The sequence below is a fragment of the Chiloscyllium punctatum genome, chromosome 4 (assembly GCF_047496795.1).
Source record: "Chiloscyllium punctatum isolate Juve2018m chromosome 4, sChiPun1.3, whole genome shotgun sequence".
In the NCBI taxonomy this organism is placed as follows: Eukaryota; Metazoa; Chordata; class Chondrichthyes; order Orectolobiformes; family Hemiscylliidae; genus Chiloscyllium; species Chiloscyllium punctatum.
Genome location: NC_092742.1, coordinates 93,122,043 through 93,142,750, shown reverse-complemented (window position 1 = coordinate 93,142,750; position 20,708 = coordinate 93,122,043). Strand labels below are relative to the sequence as shown.

Genomic DNA, 20,708 nt, shown 5'->3' with positions numbered 1-20,708 from the left:
TGGATCTGGTAATAAGGCAGGTTTAATAAATGACAGAGTAGAAGACCTGCTAGGAAGTAGTGATTATAACATAGTGAATTTAATATTCAGTTTGAGAGTGAGAAACTTATTTTGGAAACAACTGTGTTTAAAGAGATTTACAATGAATTGAGAATGGAATTAGCTAAAAGGTGACTGGGCAGGAATGACAGTAAGCAAACAATGGCAGACATTTATGAAGGTAATTCATGTCTATCAGCTAAAATACATCCAGGAAAGAGGAAAGATTCTAGTGTGATAAATCAACTATTGCTAAACAAGGAAGTTAAGAGAATATTGAAAGATAAACCATATAGAAAGGAGGCCAAAGTCAGTGACAGCCCCCAAAGACTGGGATAAATTCAGAGTCCAGCAAAGGAAGACTAAAAAGATTATATGATGGCAAACTAGCAAAGAATAAAGGAATTGACAATCAAAGCACTTTTAAATATGGGAAAGAGAGAGAGAGTAAAGTAAACATAGGCCCCTTAGAAAATAAATCTGGGGGATAGCTTTAAGAAACAAGGATATGTATCAGTCTTCTCAGTGGAAGATACTTTGAACAATTCCTCCTTAATATTCCTTTGTATTCCAATACAAAGGAATATTAAGGAGGAATTAATACTACAGAAATAGTATTAGACCAACTAATGGAGCTAAAGGCAGATATGTCCACTGACACTGATGGCTTGCATTCTCGGATCCTAAAAGTGATAGCTATAGATAGTGGATGCATTGATTGTAATTTTCCAAAAATCCTTGGTTTTTGGAGAAGTCCCACAGGATTGGAAAACTACCAGTGTGACAGCTCTATTCAAAAAGGAAAGGCAAAGAAAGGTAACTGTTGGCTAATGAGACTAAAATCTATTATTGGAAAAGTATTGGAATCAATTATTAAGAAAATAGCAAAAGATTTGGAAAATCATAATCTAATCATGTTGAGTCAAAATGACTTCATAAAAGGGAAATTATGTTTGACTAATTTATTGGAGCTTTTTGAGGACATCTCAACCAGATGGATAGAGCAGAACTGATATTTGTATAGCATTGTAACAACATTGTATTTGGACTTCCACAAGGTGTTCAACAAAGTACTGCACGAAAGATTAAGTCATAACAGCCAATGTTGGCAGTGGTGTACTGACATTGGTAGGAAACACTGAGTGGACAAAAGGTATTCTTTGTCAGGTTTGCAGTGGGTTCCTCAGGAATCATTGCTGGGACCACAATACACTATACACTATACTTGGAAGAAAGAAATGAATTACTGTAGCCAAAAATATATGGAAAGGCAGTTTCTAAGAGGAATACAAATCAATTACAGAGAGAGAATGATAGGTTAAGTTAATAGGCAAGACGTTGGCAAATTGAGTATAATGCAGAAAAAATTTAAAGTTGTTTAGTTTGGAAGGGAGAACCAAAGAATAGAATATTATTTAAATGGAGAAAAACTGCAGCAAGTTGCAACATAATGGGACTAGAGGTACTCGTACACAAAACAATCACACAGGTGTACAAGCAGTCAGGAAGGCTAATGGAATGTTGGTCCTTATAAAGGAGCTGGAGTATTAGTAGGGGAGTCTTACTTCAACCATACAAGGTGCTGATGAGGCCACATCTGGAATAGTGAACAGTTTTGGTCTTGTTATTTAAGGAAAGGTATCATTCCATTGTAGACAGTTCAGAGAAGGTTCACTCCGATGATCCCTGGTATGGAGGGACTGCCTTATGAGTAAAGACTAAACACTGGAGTTTAAAAGAAAGACAAGTGATCTCATTGAAACATATAGAATTCTTAAGGGGGTTATCATGGTCAATGCTGAGACAATGTTTCCCCTCATGGGAGAATCTAGAAGTAGAGGATGTAGTCTCAGAATAAAGGGCAACTATTTAATGAGATGAGGGGGAAATTTCTTCTCGCAAAGGGTTGAGTATGTTTGGAACTCCTTGCTATAGAGAGCTGTGGGGGCAGAGTCCTTCTGTTAATTTAAGGTGGAGATACACTCATTCTTCATCAGTACGGTTACAGGGAAAGAAGAAATAGACATGAGGAATATTGGATCAGTCATGCTTCTATTGCATGGAGCAGGCCCAAGGGGTGAACAAATTACTCCAGTTCTTATTTCTTACAGTAACTACTTGCTTTGGTACTCACTCCTGGAACTCTTCTTTTAGATCCCACACATTGGCAGCCTTTTCCTGTAGTTCTTTTTCATTAAGAACTTTGGTGAGTTGACTGAAGGAAAAAATATTAAATGGTATTAATAAAACAGTTCAAGAATCAAGAATACATTTTAGAATGAAAATTAACTGAATTACAGATAAATTGAGTAGACAACACGACAGATAATGTGAATGTGAGAGGCTATTCAACGTGGTGGTAAGAATAGAAAAACTTTGTATTTAAAAAATGAGAAACTTGTAAATGATTTCAAAAGACATGTTAGTGTGTGCATACATAGAAAACAAAGTCAGCATGCAAGTACTCAAGAGATTAGTTGGTCTTTGTTGCAAGAGATTGGTGTACAGGAATAAAGACAGCATGCCACAATTGTACCAAGTTGTGGTAAGGCCAAATTTAGATAGATTTGGGCAGTTTTGATCTCCATAATTAAGGGCATACTTTTATTGGAGCAAAAGGTTCAATGGATCAGTCCCTAGAATGAGAAGCTGAGTAAATTGGACCCATGGTCTCTTGAGTTTAGAAGAATGAGAAAAAATCTCATTGAATCCCCTTCAGAATCACATAGGTTTTACAGGGTAGATGCACGATGTTGCTTTCACTGGTCAGGAAATCTAAAACATCAGGGAACAGTCTCAGGATAAAGGGGGATAATCGTTTAGAATGAGAAATGGACAAATTGTTTCAAATGACCGTCTTCAGAATCTACTTCAGAACATTGGAGAATGCATAAAAAGTTGGCAGAGTCAGATTATTGTTATTTCAGGGAATCAAGGTTATTGGAAGCAGAGGTGCTGGTGGGAAAATGGAGTTGGACCACAAGGTCAACTATGATCATACTGAATGGCAGAACAGGTTCAACAGGTCTTACAGTCCACTACTACATTGATTTCTTGCGTCCTTGAGCATTCTTTAAGATTGCAACATGCAAAAACCACCATCAGCCACTGTAATAATGACCTTCCTTCCTGTTCAAGGGTAGAAATGGGAGCTTTTGCTGATGACTGCGCAATGTTCAGTGCCATTAGCAGTTCCTCAGCTGATGAAGGTACTTCCATTCTTGCAGCAAGATCTGCATAATATTCAGAGTTGGCTTGTAAGTGGCAAGTAGCACTCATGCCACAAATGCCTGACAACAGCTATCGTCACCAAAATAAAATCGAACTAACTATCTCCTCTTAACATTCAACATCTCTGAATCCCCTGCTATGAACAGCCTGGGTGATTGGTACGGAAGAGAAACCTAGCTGGTTCAGTATATAAATATGGGTGTTACTGTTATGAACCCAGCTGGTGGTAATACTGGACAAACCAGATTCCAAAGTGAAACCATGCTTTTTAGTGAACTATCAAGTCTGCTATCCACTTTAATTTCTTACTTGATAGATGAGTTCATAAGTGTTCCCTTTTGGCAATTTTTTGTACATTCACCACATGTGTTTCTCACTGTAATGGTCTCTCCACTAGATACACCGACTAATTTACTGAACTCTAACAAAAGATCTGGGCTTTTTTCAAGTTGTCTACTTGGACTGGTAAAATGGCTGATGACTATATTTATATCTAATCGCCTGGAGACTGCCAAAACTAAAACTTCTGCTGATACGGACAATCTTTTCTCTCTGAAATCGACCTACTGTTGGCTGTTAGCCAGCTGTCTCCCTCTCTGGATTACAAAAGCTTGATTTAATCAACACTTAAGGCATTTATTTTATCAGGTAGCTCATTTAGTCAACTACCTTAAAACAAATTTCTAGGAAATGTTGTTTCTATCCATTTCCGAACACATGCGTTTTTGACCTTTTAAAAAAAAGTTACCTTAACTCAATTGAAAACTAAAAACCCATTTATTTATATCTTATAATGCTCACCAATTCTCACCATCTTCTTTTATGCATCTCTTAAACCCATCCTTAAAATTTGGATTTCTCAATTATCTGTGCAATCGTTCCGAGATTCACTCAAATTTGCACCTAAATCAATGAACTGAATTGAACATAAATTTTCAGTTTAACTAGCAAAATTGAAACCGGTGTCTGTTCAAAGATGAAAAATCACTCTTTGTATCTCAGTGTGAGCAAATATTGAATTGGAACAAACACTAAAGTTCAGATAGAAAGGCTAGTAGGTATAGGGAATGCTGGAAGACAAGAGAAATTGAGGTTTTGCTTAAGAAAAAGCAAGCAAGCATATGTCAGGTTTAGATAGCACAGATCGAGTGAATCCTTAGAAGAGTATAAAGGCTTTAGGGGTATACTTAAGAGGGAAATCAGGAGGATAAAAAGAAGACATGAGATAGCTTTAGCAAATAGGGTTAAGGAGAATCCAAAGGGTGTTTACAAATACATTATGGACAAAAGGGTAACGAGGGAGAGAATAGATCAACAAGGCAGCTGATGTGTGGAGCTGCAGGAGATGGGGAAGAATCTAAATGAGTATTTTGCATCAGTGTTTACTGTGGAAAAGAACATGGAAAATATAGATTGTGGGGAAATAGATGGTGACATCTTGAACAATGCCCATATTACAGGTGCTGGATGTCTTGGAGTGCATAAAAGTGGATAAATCCCCAGGACCTGATCAGGTGTACCCAAGAACTCTGTGGGAAGCTACGGAAGTGATTGCTGGGTCCCTTGCTGAGTTATTTGTATCATTGATAATCACAGGTGAAGTGCTGGAAGACTGCAGGTTGGCTATCGTGGTGCAACTATTTAAGAACGGTGGTAAAGAAAAGCCAAGGAACTATAGAACTGGTGAGCCTGACATCGGTGTTGGGCAAGTTGGTGGAGGGAATCCTGAGGGACAGGATTTACATGTATTAGGAAAGGCAAGGGCTGAATAGGGATAGTCAGCATGGTTTTGTCCTTGGGAAATCATGTCTCCCGAACTTGATTGAGTTTTTTAAAGAAGTAACAAAGAGGATTGGTGAGGACAGAGCGAAAGACGCAATTCATATGGACTTCAGTAAGGCGTTCGACAAGGTTCCTCATGGGAGACTGGTTAGCGAGGTCAGACCTCATGGAATACAAGGAGAACTAGCCATTTGGATGTAGAAAAGGCTTGTAGCTTGAAGGTGGTAGTGGAGGGTTGCTTTGCAGACTGGAGGCCTGTGACCAGTGGTGTTCCACAAGGATTGGTGCTGGGTCCACTGCTTTTCGTCATTTATATATAAATGGTTTGGATGTGAACATAGGAGGTATAGTTAGTAACTTTGCAGATGACACCAAAATTGGAGGTGTAGTGGACAGTAAAGAAGGTTACCTCAGAGTACAAAGGGATCTTGATCAGGTGGGCCAATGGACTGAGGAATGGCAGATGGAATTTAACTTCGATAAATGAGAGGTACTGCATTTTGGGAAAGCAAATTAGAGCAGGATGTATACACTTGATGGTCAGGTCCAAGGGAGTGTTGCTGAACAAAGAGACCTTGGAGTGCAGATTCATAGTTCCTTGAAAGTAGAGTCGCAAGTAGATAGGATAGTGAAGGCGACATTTGGTACGCTCTCCTTTATTGGTCAGGGCATTGGTTAGGCCACTTTGTAATATTGCATGCAATTCTGGTCTCCTTTCAATTGGAAGGATGTTGTAAAATTTGAAAGGGTTCAGAAAAGAGTTACAAGCATGTTGTTAGGGTAGGAGGGCTTCAGCTATAGAGAGAGGCTGAATAGGCTGGGGTTGTTTACCCTGAAGCATCAGAGGCTGAGGGATGAGCTTATCGAGGTTTATAAGATCATGGAGTGTCGGAGGCTGAGAGGTAACCTTACAGAGGTTTACAAAATTATGAGGATAGTGTAAATAGGCAAAGTCTTTTCCCTGCGGTCGGGGAGTCCAGAGCTAGAGGGCAGAGGTTTAGGGTAGGTGGGGAAAGATATAAAAGAGACCCAAGGGGCAACTTTTTCGCACAGAAAGTGCTACATGTATGGAATGAACTGCCAGAGGAAGTGGTGGAGGCTGGTACAATTGCAACATTTAAGAGGTATTTGGATGGGTATATGAATAGGAAGGGTTTGGAGGAATATGGGCTGGGTGTTGGCAGGTGGGACTAGATTGGATTGGGATGTGTGGTTGGCATGGACGGGTTGGACTGAAGGGTCTGTTTCCATGCTGTACATCTCTATGACTCTACGACTCTAAATAGGCAAGGTCTTTTCCCTGGTGTGGGGGTGTCCAGAAGTAGTGGGCACAGGTTTAGGGCAAGAAGGGAAAGATATAAAAGGGGCCTAAGGGGCAACATTTTCATGCAGAAGGTGGTGAGTGTATGGAACGAGCTGCCAGAGGAAGTGATGGAGGCTGATACAATTACAGCATTTAAAGGCATTGGATGGATATATGAATTCGAAGGGTTTAGAGGGATATGGGCTAAGTGTTGGCAAATGGGACTAGGTTAGGTTAAGATAGCTGGTTGGCATGGATGAGTTGGACCGAAGGGTCTGTTTCCGTGCTGTACGTCTCTATGATTCTATGACTTTATATTTGTTTAAACAAACATTCAAATGACAGAAGCTTTGAGAAATACAGATCCAATCCTGAAAGCTGAACTATGGTAAAATAGCTGGGAAAAAAACCACATTAACAAACACAATGGTATAAAACATACCTTTCCACTTCACAGTGTTCAGCTTGAAGTTTCTTCAGCTCTGTACAGAAAAAGAGCTAAGTTATTTAGAGCAGTATTGAAAAATATAGCATTTAAATTATCTGCCAATTTTACACAGTTTTAGTCTTTGGTTGTCAAACCCAAATTATTACTACTATTATTGAGCAGCATCATGCGCCAGAACATAAACCTGCAAGAACAATTACTGATAAATCTAGATAAAATGTGCAACTGACATCAACAAAGATTAGTTGTACAACTGCCCAAGATCAAACCACACTAACTCTGCACATACTCAAAATTACTGGTATTTCAAGGAGCCAAGTATGAATACGCCATTCATTCACACATTAAGGACTAAAGGAAATTTTGTATCTTCAATATGAAGATCTTCAGTGCTTGTGAACAATCCTTTTTTAGTTACTTATCAGCATCAAACAGATGAAAAGCTAAAACAATACAACGGCCATGTATAGCTCCCCCTATAGCACAGCAACATCACTCCTTTCAACATAACCTGAAAAGCATCTCTCCAAGTCACTTTACATTTCTTTCCAGTACCTGAGTTCCAAATTAGTGCAATGAGAGGAGATATTTTGCTCTATGAAGCAGCAAATTTTCTTGTGGAATTATTTCAACTGTGGAGACTTAAATCCAATCAGTTTTAACTTCATTCATTCCCCCCAAAAAATTAGATGTCACAGAATGTAGCTTTCCACCTACTCCCCAAAGAAAATACTTCAAACGTATAGGTAGGAAAATGAGACACAAAGTGACCAAAAGGGAGAAACAGAGAGAAGTCAAATTAAAGCTGACCTTATATTTCCATACTCAGCATAATTTTTTTTTTACACAAAATGTATACTTCACTTATTTTCAAATCTTAGCTTTCGAATTAAAAATAGAAATTTAGCCAATGGTTTGAAATCAGTTGTTTCCTAAAATAATGGTGTTCAAGTGGCAAAGCACATGTGCTAGAGGATTTGCTTAAACTTGTCAGAACTGACTATAATTTGCATCCATGACATGCTTCAGTTTAAATGTCAATTTTCAAATATCAAAATGAGAACCACTTACACAAATATGATTTCTATAACCAATAAGATTTTTTCCTCATGCCTACTTCTTTTGCTATCCAATTGCTTACCCTCACGTCTGTCACGCACAGTTTGCTCCAGCTGTGTAATACTATCATCATTGTCAATGACATCAGCACTGCTCTCACCCAGATGATTTAAATTTGCTACATTCAAGAGAAAACATATTAATTTTCAAGAAAAAGAAATTAAGGAATTTAATATAAAAGCAAATACAATAAGACATAAACAAATCTCTATGAAATGAGCATTTCCAATCCAGGATGAGTGGAATTTTCTCACATTTTTGTATATGTTAATCATAATTTTCCAAAGCTCTCTAGATTTGAGATATGTGATTTTGGATTGGAAAATCTCAACATCACTACTATTTTAAGGAATGATGGAAAACACAAAACTCTAGCCTTCTCAGTTAAACACGAGCTATGGGGAACTTTCTGAAATCTATTAATGGGACAAAGCACTTGAACAACTATAATACCAAAAGTTAATGTGGATGTATGTAGAGTAGGTCATATTTGATTGAGTTAATACAAGAGAACCAGGAAGGTGGTGCAGAAGTCACTCAAGTACCTTCTCTGATGATTGATATTCAATTTTGGACACTGATGAGGGTTATGATTTTGCAGGGATCTGCAGTCAGACCCAACTCTCTGGCACCATGGTGATTCTTTTGTACAAGGAGGGAGGAATCAGAGTGGAAGAGCAATAGAGATAGAGGATTCCATAGTCACGCGATCAAGCAGACCTTGTCTGCAACAGTAAATGTCAAAGATACCTGGGATGGCAGCAGAATATCCTTCGGGAGGAGAGAGAGTGAACAGCTAGAGGGCATCTTCCAGTAATACAGACATGATAGGAAGAGGATCATGAAAGCAGATTTCAGGGAGTTAGGAAGAAAATTGAAAAGGAGAACCTGAAAAGCAGTAATCTCAGGATTATTCCCAGTGCCATGGGCAGTGAGTACAGGAAGAGGAGGATTGGTCAGTTGAACATACTGCTGGAGAATTAGTGTGGAAGGAAGGATGTACATTTTCTGAGGCATTGGGATGTGAACAAGCTGGGCAGTTAAACTTGGATAAAAACAAGATTAATATTCTCACAGGAAGTTTATTTGAGAGTGTCTGAACCACCGTGTCAGGGGATGAAAATCTGAGGGTTAACTCAAATTGGAAGGAACTAAAACTGGTAAAAGAAAGAAGCTTGGCATATGAAACGAAGGAGAACGAGAGTTTGAGTTTGACTTGTTGACACATGCATTGAAACAGTGAAAACAAGTGTTTTGCGAATAATACTGGCAGATCTTACCACATAAAGTGCATCAGGGTAGCAAAACAGTGCAGAATAAACATTACAGCTTCAGAGAAGGTGCAGAAAGAGGTCAGAATGAACATTTGGGAGGTCCATTCAAAGTCTAATAACAGTGTGGAAGAATCTGTTCTTGAATCTGCTTGTACTCGTTTTCAAACTTCATTATTTTCTGCCCAATGGAAAAGGGTGGGAGAGTGTAAAACCAAGGTGGGAAGGGTCTTGGATTATATTGGGTATTAGGAAGAGCACATACCATACCACAATGTGTTGAATCCAGATAGGGTGCTTTCTATGGTGCATTGATAAAAATTGGCAAGAGTCCTTGTGGAAATGCCAGATTTTCTCAGTCTCCAGAGGAAGTTGAGGTGTTATTGTGCTTTCTTGACTTTCGTGTCAAATGGTTGGACCAGGACAGATTGTTGGTGATCAGCACTTCCAGAAACTTTACGCTTTTAACCATCTCCACCTCAGTACCATTGATGTAGACAGGGGCATGCCCTCCATTCTGCTTCCTGATGTCAATGACCAGCTCCTTTGTTTTGATGATGTTGATGGAGAGGTTGTCATTTTTACACCATGCCACCAATCACTCAATTTCTTTCCCTTATTTTGTCTCATCATGGTTTGAGATCTGCCTACAATGGTGGTGTCAGCAAACTTGTAAACAGAGTTGAGGTGGAATTAGGCCACACAGTCGTGAGTGTATAAGGAGTATAGTAGGGCATTGAGTACACAACCTTGCGAGGCACTAGTGATGAGGATTATGGTGGAGATGTTGTCACATAATCTTACTGATTGCAGTCTATGGGTCAGGAGTTGGAGGATCCCAGTTACAGAGGGGGCAAATTAGATGTAGGCTTAGGAATGCAGAGAATGCACGTATAAAAAGGCACAAAAAGATAGTTTTGGAGTTGTAGCAATATGCCAGTAAATATGTTTGGACAGTTTACATCAAGCCAAAGTTAACAGGCAATGACAAATTGCTTTGGAAACGATTTAATTTTCAGGAAAAGACCAAGTGACAGAGGTGGTAGATGTGACTGTCCGGTTCAAAAATAAGGCGGCAGCTCTAGAGAGAAAGCATGGGTTGAGAAAGTGTGCAAATACAAACACAGTAACTGACTGGGAGTTCTGAGCCAATACATTGTGGATTTGTCATGGGAGTAAAAAGAAAATAGCTGGAGCTGAACCACTAATGAGGTTTCTAGGAATCTAGAGATACCAGTCCTTTGCTTGGGATATGTCGAGACAGACCATCTGCTTGACGCTTGAGCTTCTTCAAATATTTAGCGACAAACGAAGATGGCCTACCTAGTCCGTCCGGTATAACATTCGAGGAACTCAGACGATGGTGTCGGCTTACAGAATAATGTCAAAAAGGCAAAGATTAAGGGCTCTCTACCTGAATGTATACAGAATTTGCAACAAGTTGGAGGACTTGAAGGCACAAAAGAGGTAAATGTATATGGTTTAATTGCCATTTCAGAAACAAATCTACACAGCAATGAAGACTAGGAGCTGAATATTCAAGGATATTGGGCATTTATAAAGTACAGGCAAAAAGGGAGATGGAGGTGAAATGAGATCATATTAGTCATAAAAGATTTCAGAAATGGAATAAGAAACTGTGGAATATGTTTGTGTGGAATTGAGAAACAGCAAGGAGCAAACATTAATAGGCATTGTTTATCGGTATTAAATCAGGAGACTGGAGAAGTATGTGGTATTGATAACATAGAAATCACGGAGGCTTCAATCTGCATGTAGACTAGGTCAACCTAATCAGATGGCAAGACTGTGCTATGTAAAGAAATTGGGCAAACTTGGCCTGTATTCTCTCGAGTTATGAAGAATGAGAAGCCGTTGCATTAAAATCTCCAACATACTGAAAGGGGATAGACACGTTAGATGCAAGCGAAATATATGTTTTCTTTGGTTGGGGAGTCTAGAACTAGAAGACACAAATGTCAAAATAAAGTGGAAGCTACAAAAGTCAGAGACAATGAGTCCTTTTTTTAAACTAAGGCATTTATGGATCTTTAGAATTTTCTACCCCAGAGATCTGTGGAAACTTAGTGAACGTGTTGGTTTAGAAATTGACAAATTACTAAATATCAATGACAAAGATATGGATACAGTGTGGGAAAAAGGCATGAAAGTTGATGGTTAACTATGAATTTGCTGAATGTGAAGCAGGCTTGAGATGATCTTTCACAGGCATTTCTTAAGAGCCAGCGAAACAGATCAATAAAAATTAAATTGGAATTGAAAGCAACAGTCATGGATTTGCAATTTGGAGATAGGTCTGGATGAAGGGAGCGTTCATCGATTGGTGGGCTATGGCAAATAGACAGTTCACTACCAATCTGTCCTGGAAACAGAGCTTTCTACCACATAGTCTGCAGTAGCATGAAAGAATAACATTTTTCTCCAAATTTTCAGATAACAAATAACTAAGGTACAGAAAGTTGCATGTCCTCAAGAAGGTTACAAGATTGAATGGGCAAGACTGGCATGGAGGTATATGTGACAAAGCATAAGGTCATCCATTTTACATCCAGAACGTCCAAACTATTTTCTAATTTGCAAGAGACAATAGAGATGCAAGGTACCCATGTGCAAAAATCAATTAGGTCAGTGCACAGACAGAAAAACTAAACAAAAAAAGCTAATGGAATATTAACCTCTACTTCAATGGGATAGGCTGTGTTAGGAAACAGGCTTTAGTTATTCTCAAACTTGGACATATGCATCTAGCATATTGCATTGTGGTAAGGCCACTAACGGCACAGTAAATAAAAATGTTGCCCAGTCAACAAGTAATAATATTTTAAATAGTGCTCAGAGGTTATTTACATCCGACATTAAAGTACATTGGATCGTCATTAAACAGGTTACTTGAAAGATGATATTTCAAATAATACTACACCCTACCATTACCACATGAAAAAGATTTATGCTAAATTATACACTACACCAACTGACACACTGCCCAAAGATATGGATATTGATCTGCTGTACCATTTGACAAAGGTTTGCAGGCCACAACAGAATTACCTCTCCACTAATTGCCAGAAACTATCGACTAAATCATCATTTTAGATAACGTACAGAACAATTTTTACTGCTGCAGTGGAACGGGAGGAGGAAGGAATTGAAGAAAAGAAAATTCAGCTACACAAGTCCATATTTACTTACCAAGATCTAATGATGCAAGGCAATCATCCATTTTTTGTAACATATCATCCAAATAAGCCTCATATTCATTTCTCTGTTGACGTTGTTCCTAAGTTAAAGAGAGAAAGGATTTAAATTTGTCAGAGATTGGAGATGTAGCACATAACCATTTTAAGTAGAAAGTCTCTGTTTGAATTGGTGGAGAAGAGTAAATTCCAGTAAATTCTAAATTCCAGGCATGCTTGGTTTTATTTTATTTTAGAGGACATAGAAGGACAAGGGCTAACGAAAAATAAAAGTCAGTTTCAACTTTACTTGTGTGTACTGAACTAGTGGCACTGAACATTCTCAGGTACAGTAGCCTTCGTGTGAGTTAAATGTTTCAGTTATCTTCTGTGATGTAATTTGAAGACCTTGGTGTATTATAAAAAGTACAAGCTATGAAGTAAAACACAAATAAATTATATTGTGCTCAAATGGAGAGCAAGGAATGACAGGGAATGAATTAATCTGTTCACACCAGTTGTTCCAGTAATTGGTCAGAACCCTAAAAATACTACTGATGTTTTTAGTCCTTAATCCCAACATTCTTTTTTTTTAAAAAAAAAGGACTGCTACTGTGACAAAATTACTGATGTGCAAATTCAGTGACTGGCTGGAAAAAGTTGTGTGGGACTGATGAGACCTGACAGCTTTAAGAGTAAAAGAAAATTCAAACAGAAACATCAACATATGATAATGAGGAGTTGATGATCCCAGTGGATCATATTCTAAGTTCCAGGCATATTATGTTGTTTTTCTTTTAAAGGACATACAAAGACAAGGGGCAACTAAAATAAGAATCAGTTTTAACTTTACTGAAGTGTACTAGTGGCACTGTACATTCTCAGGTACATTAGCCTCAGTGTGAGTTAATGTGTTGTGAAGGTCAATTTCAAAAAAACTCTCAGTCACAACTGTGTTGCAGGTAAAGACAGTCTTTTGCTCAGAGTGCAAGTTAGCTGGCTAGCTGGGTGCCAGGCAAAAAGGAAAAGGAGAACAATATGACTCTCACCTTGAATGCTGAAATTCAAACAATCAAATAAATACAAGAATGAGTTTCACTGATCAGTTAAGATTCCAAGGATCATTAAATGGATTGTTCAAAAACCACAGTCAACACCACTCGTAATCACCACTGCAATGGCTATCTAGCTTTTCATGAATATTTCAGAGACTGATCAGTATATCTAATATCTTTTTGGACTCCTCTCTTATGTGTGTCTGTGTGTTGTGTTACTAATCACTAAACCCAAGACAAACAAACACACTATTTTGTTAATTTAAGTGAGGCTACATTGGTTCCTTTTTAAGAATGCGAAAAGTATTCACAATGGAAGAGATCCTTTTCGAATGAACATCATTGAAACCAACTGAGATTGTGGGTGACTAAAAGAGAGCCAGTTCATCCTTCCTTATCCAGGAGTTCAACAGTTTGGTGAAGCCTATTTGGAACTATAAAAAATTGGGGAATTTAATCCAGGATCTGACTATAAGATAGTAGATAAAAACAATGACTGCAGATGCTGGAAACCAGAGTTTAGAGTGGTGCTGGAAAAGCACAGCAGTTCAGGCAGCATCCGAGGAACAGTAAAATCGACGTTTCAGGCAAAAGCCCTTCAGTAGATGACTATAGGAACAATAGCAGGCCTCACAGCCCTTCAAGCTTGCTCCATTATTCACAATTAGATTGTGGCTCATCTATGTTCCCAACTCAGTTTTCTTTGGTTCCTTTGCTGCTTAACATATTTTATCTAACAAAGGTCTATCCATCTTAGTTCATACAGTATTGGAAATCCAGAATCTTAAAAAAAGCTATTAAGGCTTAATCAAAATAATTTTAAGAACTGTTTATTGACCTTAGTCCTGAATGGTCTAGGTCCTTTTCACTGATTTTGCCAACAGAGAAAACAGTTTCTATCTAATCAACCAACTCCTTTGAAATCATTCTAATGCTTCTATATCCAAATGAATTTAAGATTACACAATGCAACCTGTTCACGTAACTTAATCGTTTTAGTCCTGGTATTAATATGACAAATGTGCACTGTATTCACTCAAAAAGATTAATATATTCTTAGTGAGGTGCAATTCATTGAACTGATTGCAGTGCTGAGGTCACACCAAGAGTTCAGCATAATGTAATACAACTACTACCATTTTGTACTCTGATCGTTTTAGATAGGAGCTAACATTTCATTAACTTGTGTAATTTTTGGTCCAATCCACTAGCTTTTAAGAGTGATTTCTATACTTGAACTTGAATCCTACCATCCCACGAACTAGCCCAGTGAACCTTTGTTGTGTCCTTCCCTACATACGGGAACCAAAATGGAAAACAACACTCTAGATGTTGTTTCATGAAAGTTCTACATAATTACTACTTTACTTCTGTACTCAAATCCTCGAGCAATAAAGGCCAATTTACCACTTGCCTTTCTAACTGCTTGCTGCACCTGCATGTTAGCTTCAGTGATCTATGAACAAGGACACCAAAATTCCTTTGGACATTAACACTTCCCAATTTCTAACCATTTGAGAAATAGTCTATTTCCATTTTCCATATTTTCTTCATCATGTTCTAATCCACTCACTAAACCCCTCTAAAATTGCCTCATACCTTTTTTACAACTCTCATTCCCACCTAGCTGTGTCAATACATCTTCTTACTGATACTAATTTTCTTCAGTTCATTACTCTTGCTACTCCCTGAATACTATAGCATTGCTAGGGCTTTTTTGCATCTTCCTTCAAAAAGATAGGTGCAATGTGTTTACTTAGTTTCTCTTCCATTTCCTTATTCCCCAATGTCCCTGCCTGTAAACTGCTCTTGCTAATAGGTTTCATTTAAAGTATCTGCAGAAGCTTTTACAATCCTTCTTTTGTACCTTTTTTCTGGTTTGCATGCCCTAATGTCCTTCCGTCAATTTCTTAATCCCCATTTACTACAATTTAAAACACCACCAATCCTCAGGCTTATGACTTCTTTTGGACTTAACATTAACATTTTGGTAGCTACGTTTGGATCACTTGCCCCACTGGGTTTTTGTGCCTCATGTAAATAGAGGTTGAAGAAAGGAGAGATGAACGCAATAAAGCCTTCAATGTTACCGGATGGGTAGAATTTGCCTCAACAGTAACAAATGTATTAATTTCCAATCTACCACAGTAAACATGCCCTTTGTGAATTTAAACAAAGGAAATCACCAAGGTACACTGGTCGTTTTGATTGCACATTTTCATTTTTTTAAAAAAATTTATTGACTTTTCTCCAAATAAAATGAAGCATAAGAAGGTGCAAACACGAGCAAAAGTAATTGTAAACAAAACCCTGACCCACAGCACATACCTCCCCGAAAATACAAAGAAAAAAAATGAGAAATAACCCTAATATAAACATATACAAAGCACAAAACCATAATAAATTAGACCAGCAATAAGGTAACTGCATTAGCAAAAGAAAAAGAAGAAAAAAAATCACCACAATAGAAGATACCTCAGTCTGGAAAAGTTAAAAAGACAATACCCTTAACATATGAGAAAAAAGGTTCCAGATTTTTATAAATTTGTTAGAGGAGCCAAATAAGGATAATCCAGTCTTTTCTAATTTACAGAAGTATAGCACATCTCTAACGCTGTGTGTATGAGTAGGAGGAATTAGGGATTTCCATTTTAGCAATATCAATCTTCTGGCCAATGGGATAGTGAATCCTATCATGTATTTTGCAGAGGAAGGAAAGTAGGTAAAGATGGTGACACCCCAAACAAAGCAGTAAGAGCATTAAGAGTAAGATTTTCTCTGGATACCTTAGATAAAGGTGTCAAAGATATCAGTCCAGTCGCAACTTTAAGAAGGTCAAAGCCAGGACATGTGCATATAATTTGCTGGGGTTTGCTGACATCGATCACAGGACGGAGACACCTCCTCAAATATATTTGCAAGTCGAACTTTGGTGTAGTGGGTGCGGTGCAGAATCTTGCACTGAATTAAACAATGTTTTGCATAGATAGAAGATCTGTGCACCCTTTGTAAAATCTCATCCCACACATTACCTTGAATTACCTCTCCCAGATCTGCCTCCCAGACAGCTTTAATAGAATCAAAAGAATCTGAGCATACTTTATGACTGTTTGAATAAATAGTGGAAATAGCCTCCTTTAATGTAGAAATCGGTTCTAGAAAGATGTCAAAATCAGAATCATGAAGGAGGGCTGGGAAAACCTGAAATGAACTACGGACAAAACTACAAACTTGGAGGTATCTAAAGTGGCTTTTAGAAAGTGAAAACTTATCAAATAATTATTGAAAAGATGCAAAAATGCCATCAACATAAATCTTTCACAGTTTTTATTCCTAACAGCCCAACCAGAAAAGGCACTGTCCGCTAAATATGGGGGAAAAATATGATTTGCTGCCAACTGCACCTTAGTAGAAAATGACTGAAAGCTAAAGTGGTGTCTAAATTGAAATCAAATTTTAAGACAGGATTAAACAATTGCATTGTTCATGTCAATAGAGGCTGAAGAAAGGAGAGATGAACGCAATAAAGCCTTCAATGTTACCGGATGAGTAGAATTTGCCTCAATAGTCAACCAAATTAGGAGCGCATCAAGGTTCTCATATTGGAGCCAAAATTTCTAATGTTTGCTGCCCAATAATAAAACAAAATATTCAGCAGTGCCTCTGGAACAACTGTTTTCATAACCTCGGAGATTTTTTAATTTCAAATAAATTCAAGAATGAGCCTATCTACTTTACGGAAAAAGGAAAGAGGGAGAAACCTTTCCATATTTAATCTAAAATTCTATTCTATTATGACCACACTTCCCAAAAGACTCCTTTTCCACAAGATTAATTAATCTTTTCTCATTGCACAAAACTAGATCCAAAGTAATCCATTCTCTAGTTGATTTCTCAGTATAATGTTTTAGAAATCCATTTTGAATGCATTCCAGAAAATGGCCCTATCACAGCATTCATGCAAATTACATTTGGCCAAGCTATATGTATGTTGGAAGTTTCCCTTGATAACTAAATTGTCTTTGTTAAACGGACCTTTATCTTCCAGATTCATAGTTTTGCCTTACATTACCTCTACAGCTTGATGGCTAATAAACAAGTAACTTTTAGGCTGTTTGGCTGATCTTCTCTCATTTAGGTCTTGACTTCACTTATTAACTGCTCTGCTCCTAATTTTGTCCTTTTTGTCTATTGCTTCTGAAAATTCAATTCTCAATCTTGGTCACCTTGCAGCCTCATCTCTCCAAGGGCAATTAAATCATATCTGTTTACTGTCTGCATGCCTTCATACATGCCTTTAATTTTGCCTTTTTTTGTAACTTCACTCCATTTGATGTCCGCTTTTGTTTCTGCTGTCTTCCAATTTAGTTTGCTAATTTTCTTCTTACCATAACCAACCTTATTTTCTCTCCAATCTGAATTCTCTCTCAAGTTTCCACCCTCCTAGTTTAAACCCTCTCCAATACCACAAGCAAAACCGGCTGTATGGACCTTAGTCCAAACAATAGCACAAATCTTCTTAAATATGCTCAATAAAGATCGAAAGCATCTTGAACCAAATATATTCAGCAAGAAAAGGAGATCATAGCATGAATTGGAGGGTTGTACAAAGGGCACAATTCTTCTTATTTGCATATTCACATTAAATACTACACCCACAGGTTAAAGAATAATGTATTCATTACATGATGTGTAAATTGCTGCAAAGCAAAATACTTAATACACAAATTAACAGCTACAAATTGAATATTAAATCAGAAGTTATATTATTTGAGAAGACATTTTTTCGAAGGTTAAACTACCACTTAACCTGTGCCTTGAAGCCCAAATTGCGGCAGGAGAGGTGCTAAATTTAATTATTCAATAGAAACTTCAAGTCATAAGACTATAAGAAATAGCAACAGGTATAGGCCATTTAGTCCCTTGTGTCTGTTCCACCATTCATTAAAAGCACAGCTGATCTGACACTACTCATGTCCACTTTCCTGCATTTTCCACATAAACCTCGATTTCCCCTACTGATTGAGAATCGACCTATCTCAGCCTTAAATATACAAAAGGACTGACACAGCCCCCACAGCTCTCCACGGCATGGAGTTCCAAAGACACTCAACCTCTGAAATTATAATGCATTTGAATTTGATAGCTATTCAAGGGTCAGACCTTACTGTGCATACCCAGATTATCAAACCATTAAATGTTGCTGAAGTAGATCCATAAAGCAAACTTACCTTGAACATATTCAGCTGTGCTGAATACAACTCAACCTTTTGTTCATGGCAGATTGCTTTGGTTTTTTTCACAAAAATAGATTTCTTGGCATTCAGGCAAGAACGAAACTGTCGCAACTGAAAAGAACATTTTTCAGTAAGGCAATTTAAAGGCTTTTAATTCATTATGCAGTTGTTGTTGATTTCAAGATAATCTATTCCTATCAAATCCTGGTTGGCACATTTTAAAACAAATTGCTGAATTAACAAAGCTATGGCAACAAATTCATCTTAAAATGAATCAGGTATCTGAATGCCATAAATCTAAATTTAGTCCAGTTTGCAGGTATGATCAACAATGATGTGAAATTGAGCATCAATAAATGTAACATGCTTCAGGAAAAAAAATCTCAGCACCAAACATTAATTTTACATGTTAATTTTGAAAGAATAAATTACTGAACTTAGGTCCATGTAGATAACTTCAACACTGATAAATTTGTTACCTCCTCTTCTGTCATTTCCATCACATCTTTCCAAAGAGAAGGATTCACCTCTGACAGAAGTTTATCAAGGTCTAACAACTGATCCTTCAGTCTGTAAAGACAAAGGAAAATCAGAACATTATAAAGTCATTGAATATTCAATGCTAGTATTATCGAGATTTTTGTCTCCTGTCCTCATATGCAAACTCTAATTTCTAAAGTTTGATCATTTTAAAACTGTGTGCACATTTTCATACAGGATCCTTTTGCTGAAAGGTAAAATTAGGGATAACTGCAACTTACAAATCCATTCTTAAAAAAGCTTTCAACATAAAGTTTGAATGTATTGTAGAATTAACTAAAGGCCAGTTAGCTTTGATAAGGGTATTCTTTAGTTGTTCTCCCAGGAGAGAGAATGGGAAGGAAACACCTCTAGTTGAAGAGTCATATGTGTTCATGTGGCATATAACCATGTCTATTCTGTAATATTTTATGCTTTGTATCATTTCAGTCTATAACAGAGAAGAGAAAATAATCTGGAAATCAGAATATAAAATGGAATCAAACATTTTTTCTGTCTTGATCTTGGACTAGAAGCCAGCTCAAGTTATAGGATGAAAGTCTCCTTTTCTTCCTGGCTGCAAGTGCCTGACAATTAGTAAGTTTGCATTGGCTCAAGTCAGACTCATCAGGTGTGGGCCATAAACAACCTATATTATAGCAAATTTAAAGTAGTAAAATGGCCCAAAAAGTGTTTCACAGGAATGTTATCAAAAGAAAATTAACACCAAGTCATCAAAGTTGATATAAGGACAGATAACAAAATGTTTGGACAAATTAGCAATTTGGTTTTAATAAGAAACTTGAACAAAGAGATGGATATTCAGATGTTTAGGAAGCAAATTCCAGAGCTTAGGACATAGACAATGGAATATTGATGGCAGGACAACCAACATCCAGACAGATGCAAGGCACCAGAATTATAGGAATACAGAAATTTCTGAACATTGTAGGGTTGAAGTATATTAGAAAACTAGTGAGAAGTGTGTCAATGAGGAACTTGAAAGCAAAGTGGAGAAATCCAAAATTGAGGTGTTAACAAGAATGAACATAATTACAATAGGTGAATGTGACTTGGTGTAAGTTAAGACACCAGTAGCAGAAGTTAGGGTTAGCCCATGTTTATGGGCAACAGCAGTCATCAATCCTCCCCACCTTCGTAAAATTTTTTTTTGGAATGTCCCAGATGGCTGCTTTGAAGCAGTTATATCACATTAAAAAGGTAGCAAAACGTTCCACTATGCAGTCAGGATTCAGACACAGTAATATGGCAGACAGACCTCAATGCCACATTTCGAACCAAAATAAAAGCAGAAGCACATTAAATATTGACACTCATTTTGGATATAAACATCCTTATTCTCTGAATCAACCCAATGTCATCCAAAACAAAAAGTCCTAGTATTTTATAATTACAGACCATTTTGAATGCAACATTCTGTATACAAGAGAAGGAACAAGATTATTCAATTCATAAGAATTATTTAAAGCCGATGACCAAAAGGACAGAA

At 37.4% G+C, this 20,708-nt stretch overlaps 1 protein-coding gene across 7 annotated transcripts in view; it reads right to left on the bottom strand.

The window, feature by feature from the left end:
• The window catches only part of knl1 (kinetochore scaffold 1), a 128,052-nt gene that overhangs the window by 40,061 nt on the left and 67,283 nt on the right, over nucleotides 1-20,708 (bottom strand). For all 7 annotated transcript variants that reach the window (XM_072569310.1, XM_072569314.1, XM_072569309.1 and 4 more), the window contains 6 exons: nucleotides 19,159-19,249; nucleotides 18,674-18,790; nucleotides 12,404-12,491; nucleotides 7,945-8,040; nucleotides 6,798-6,837; nucleotides 2,174-2,254 (listed from right to left, as the gene is read on the bottom strand). In XM_072569310.1, the coding sequence (XP_072425411.1) occupies nucleotides 2,174-2,254; nucleotides 6,798-6,837; nucleotides 7,945-8,040; nucleotides 12,404-12,491; nucleotides 18,674-18,790; nucleotides 19,159-19,249 (513 nt within the window). The remainder of the gene's footprint in view (nucleotides 1-2,173; nucleotides 2,255-6,797; nucleotides 6,838-7,944; nucleotides 8,041-12,403; nucleotides 12,492-18,673; nucleotides 18,791-19,158; nucleotides 19,250-20,708) is intronic.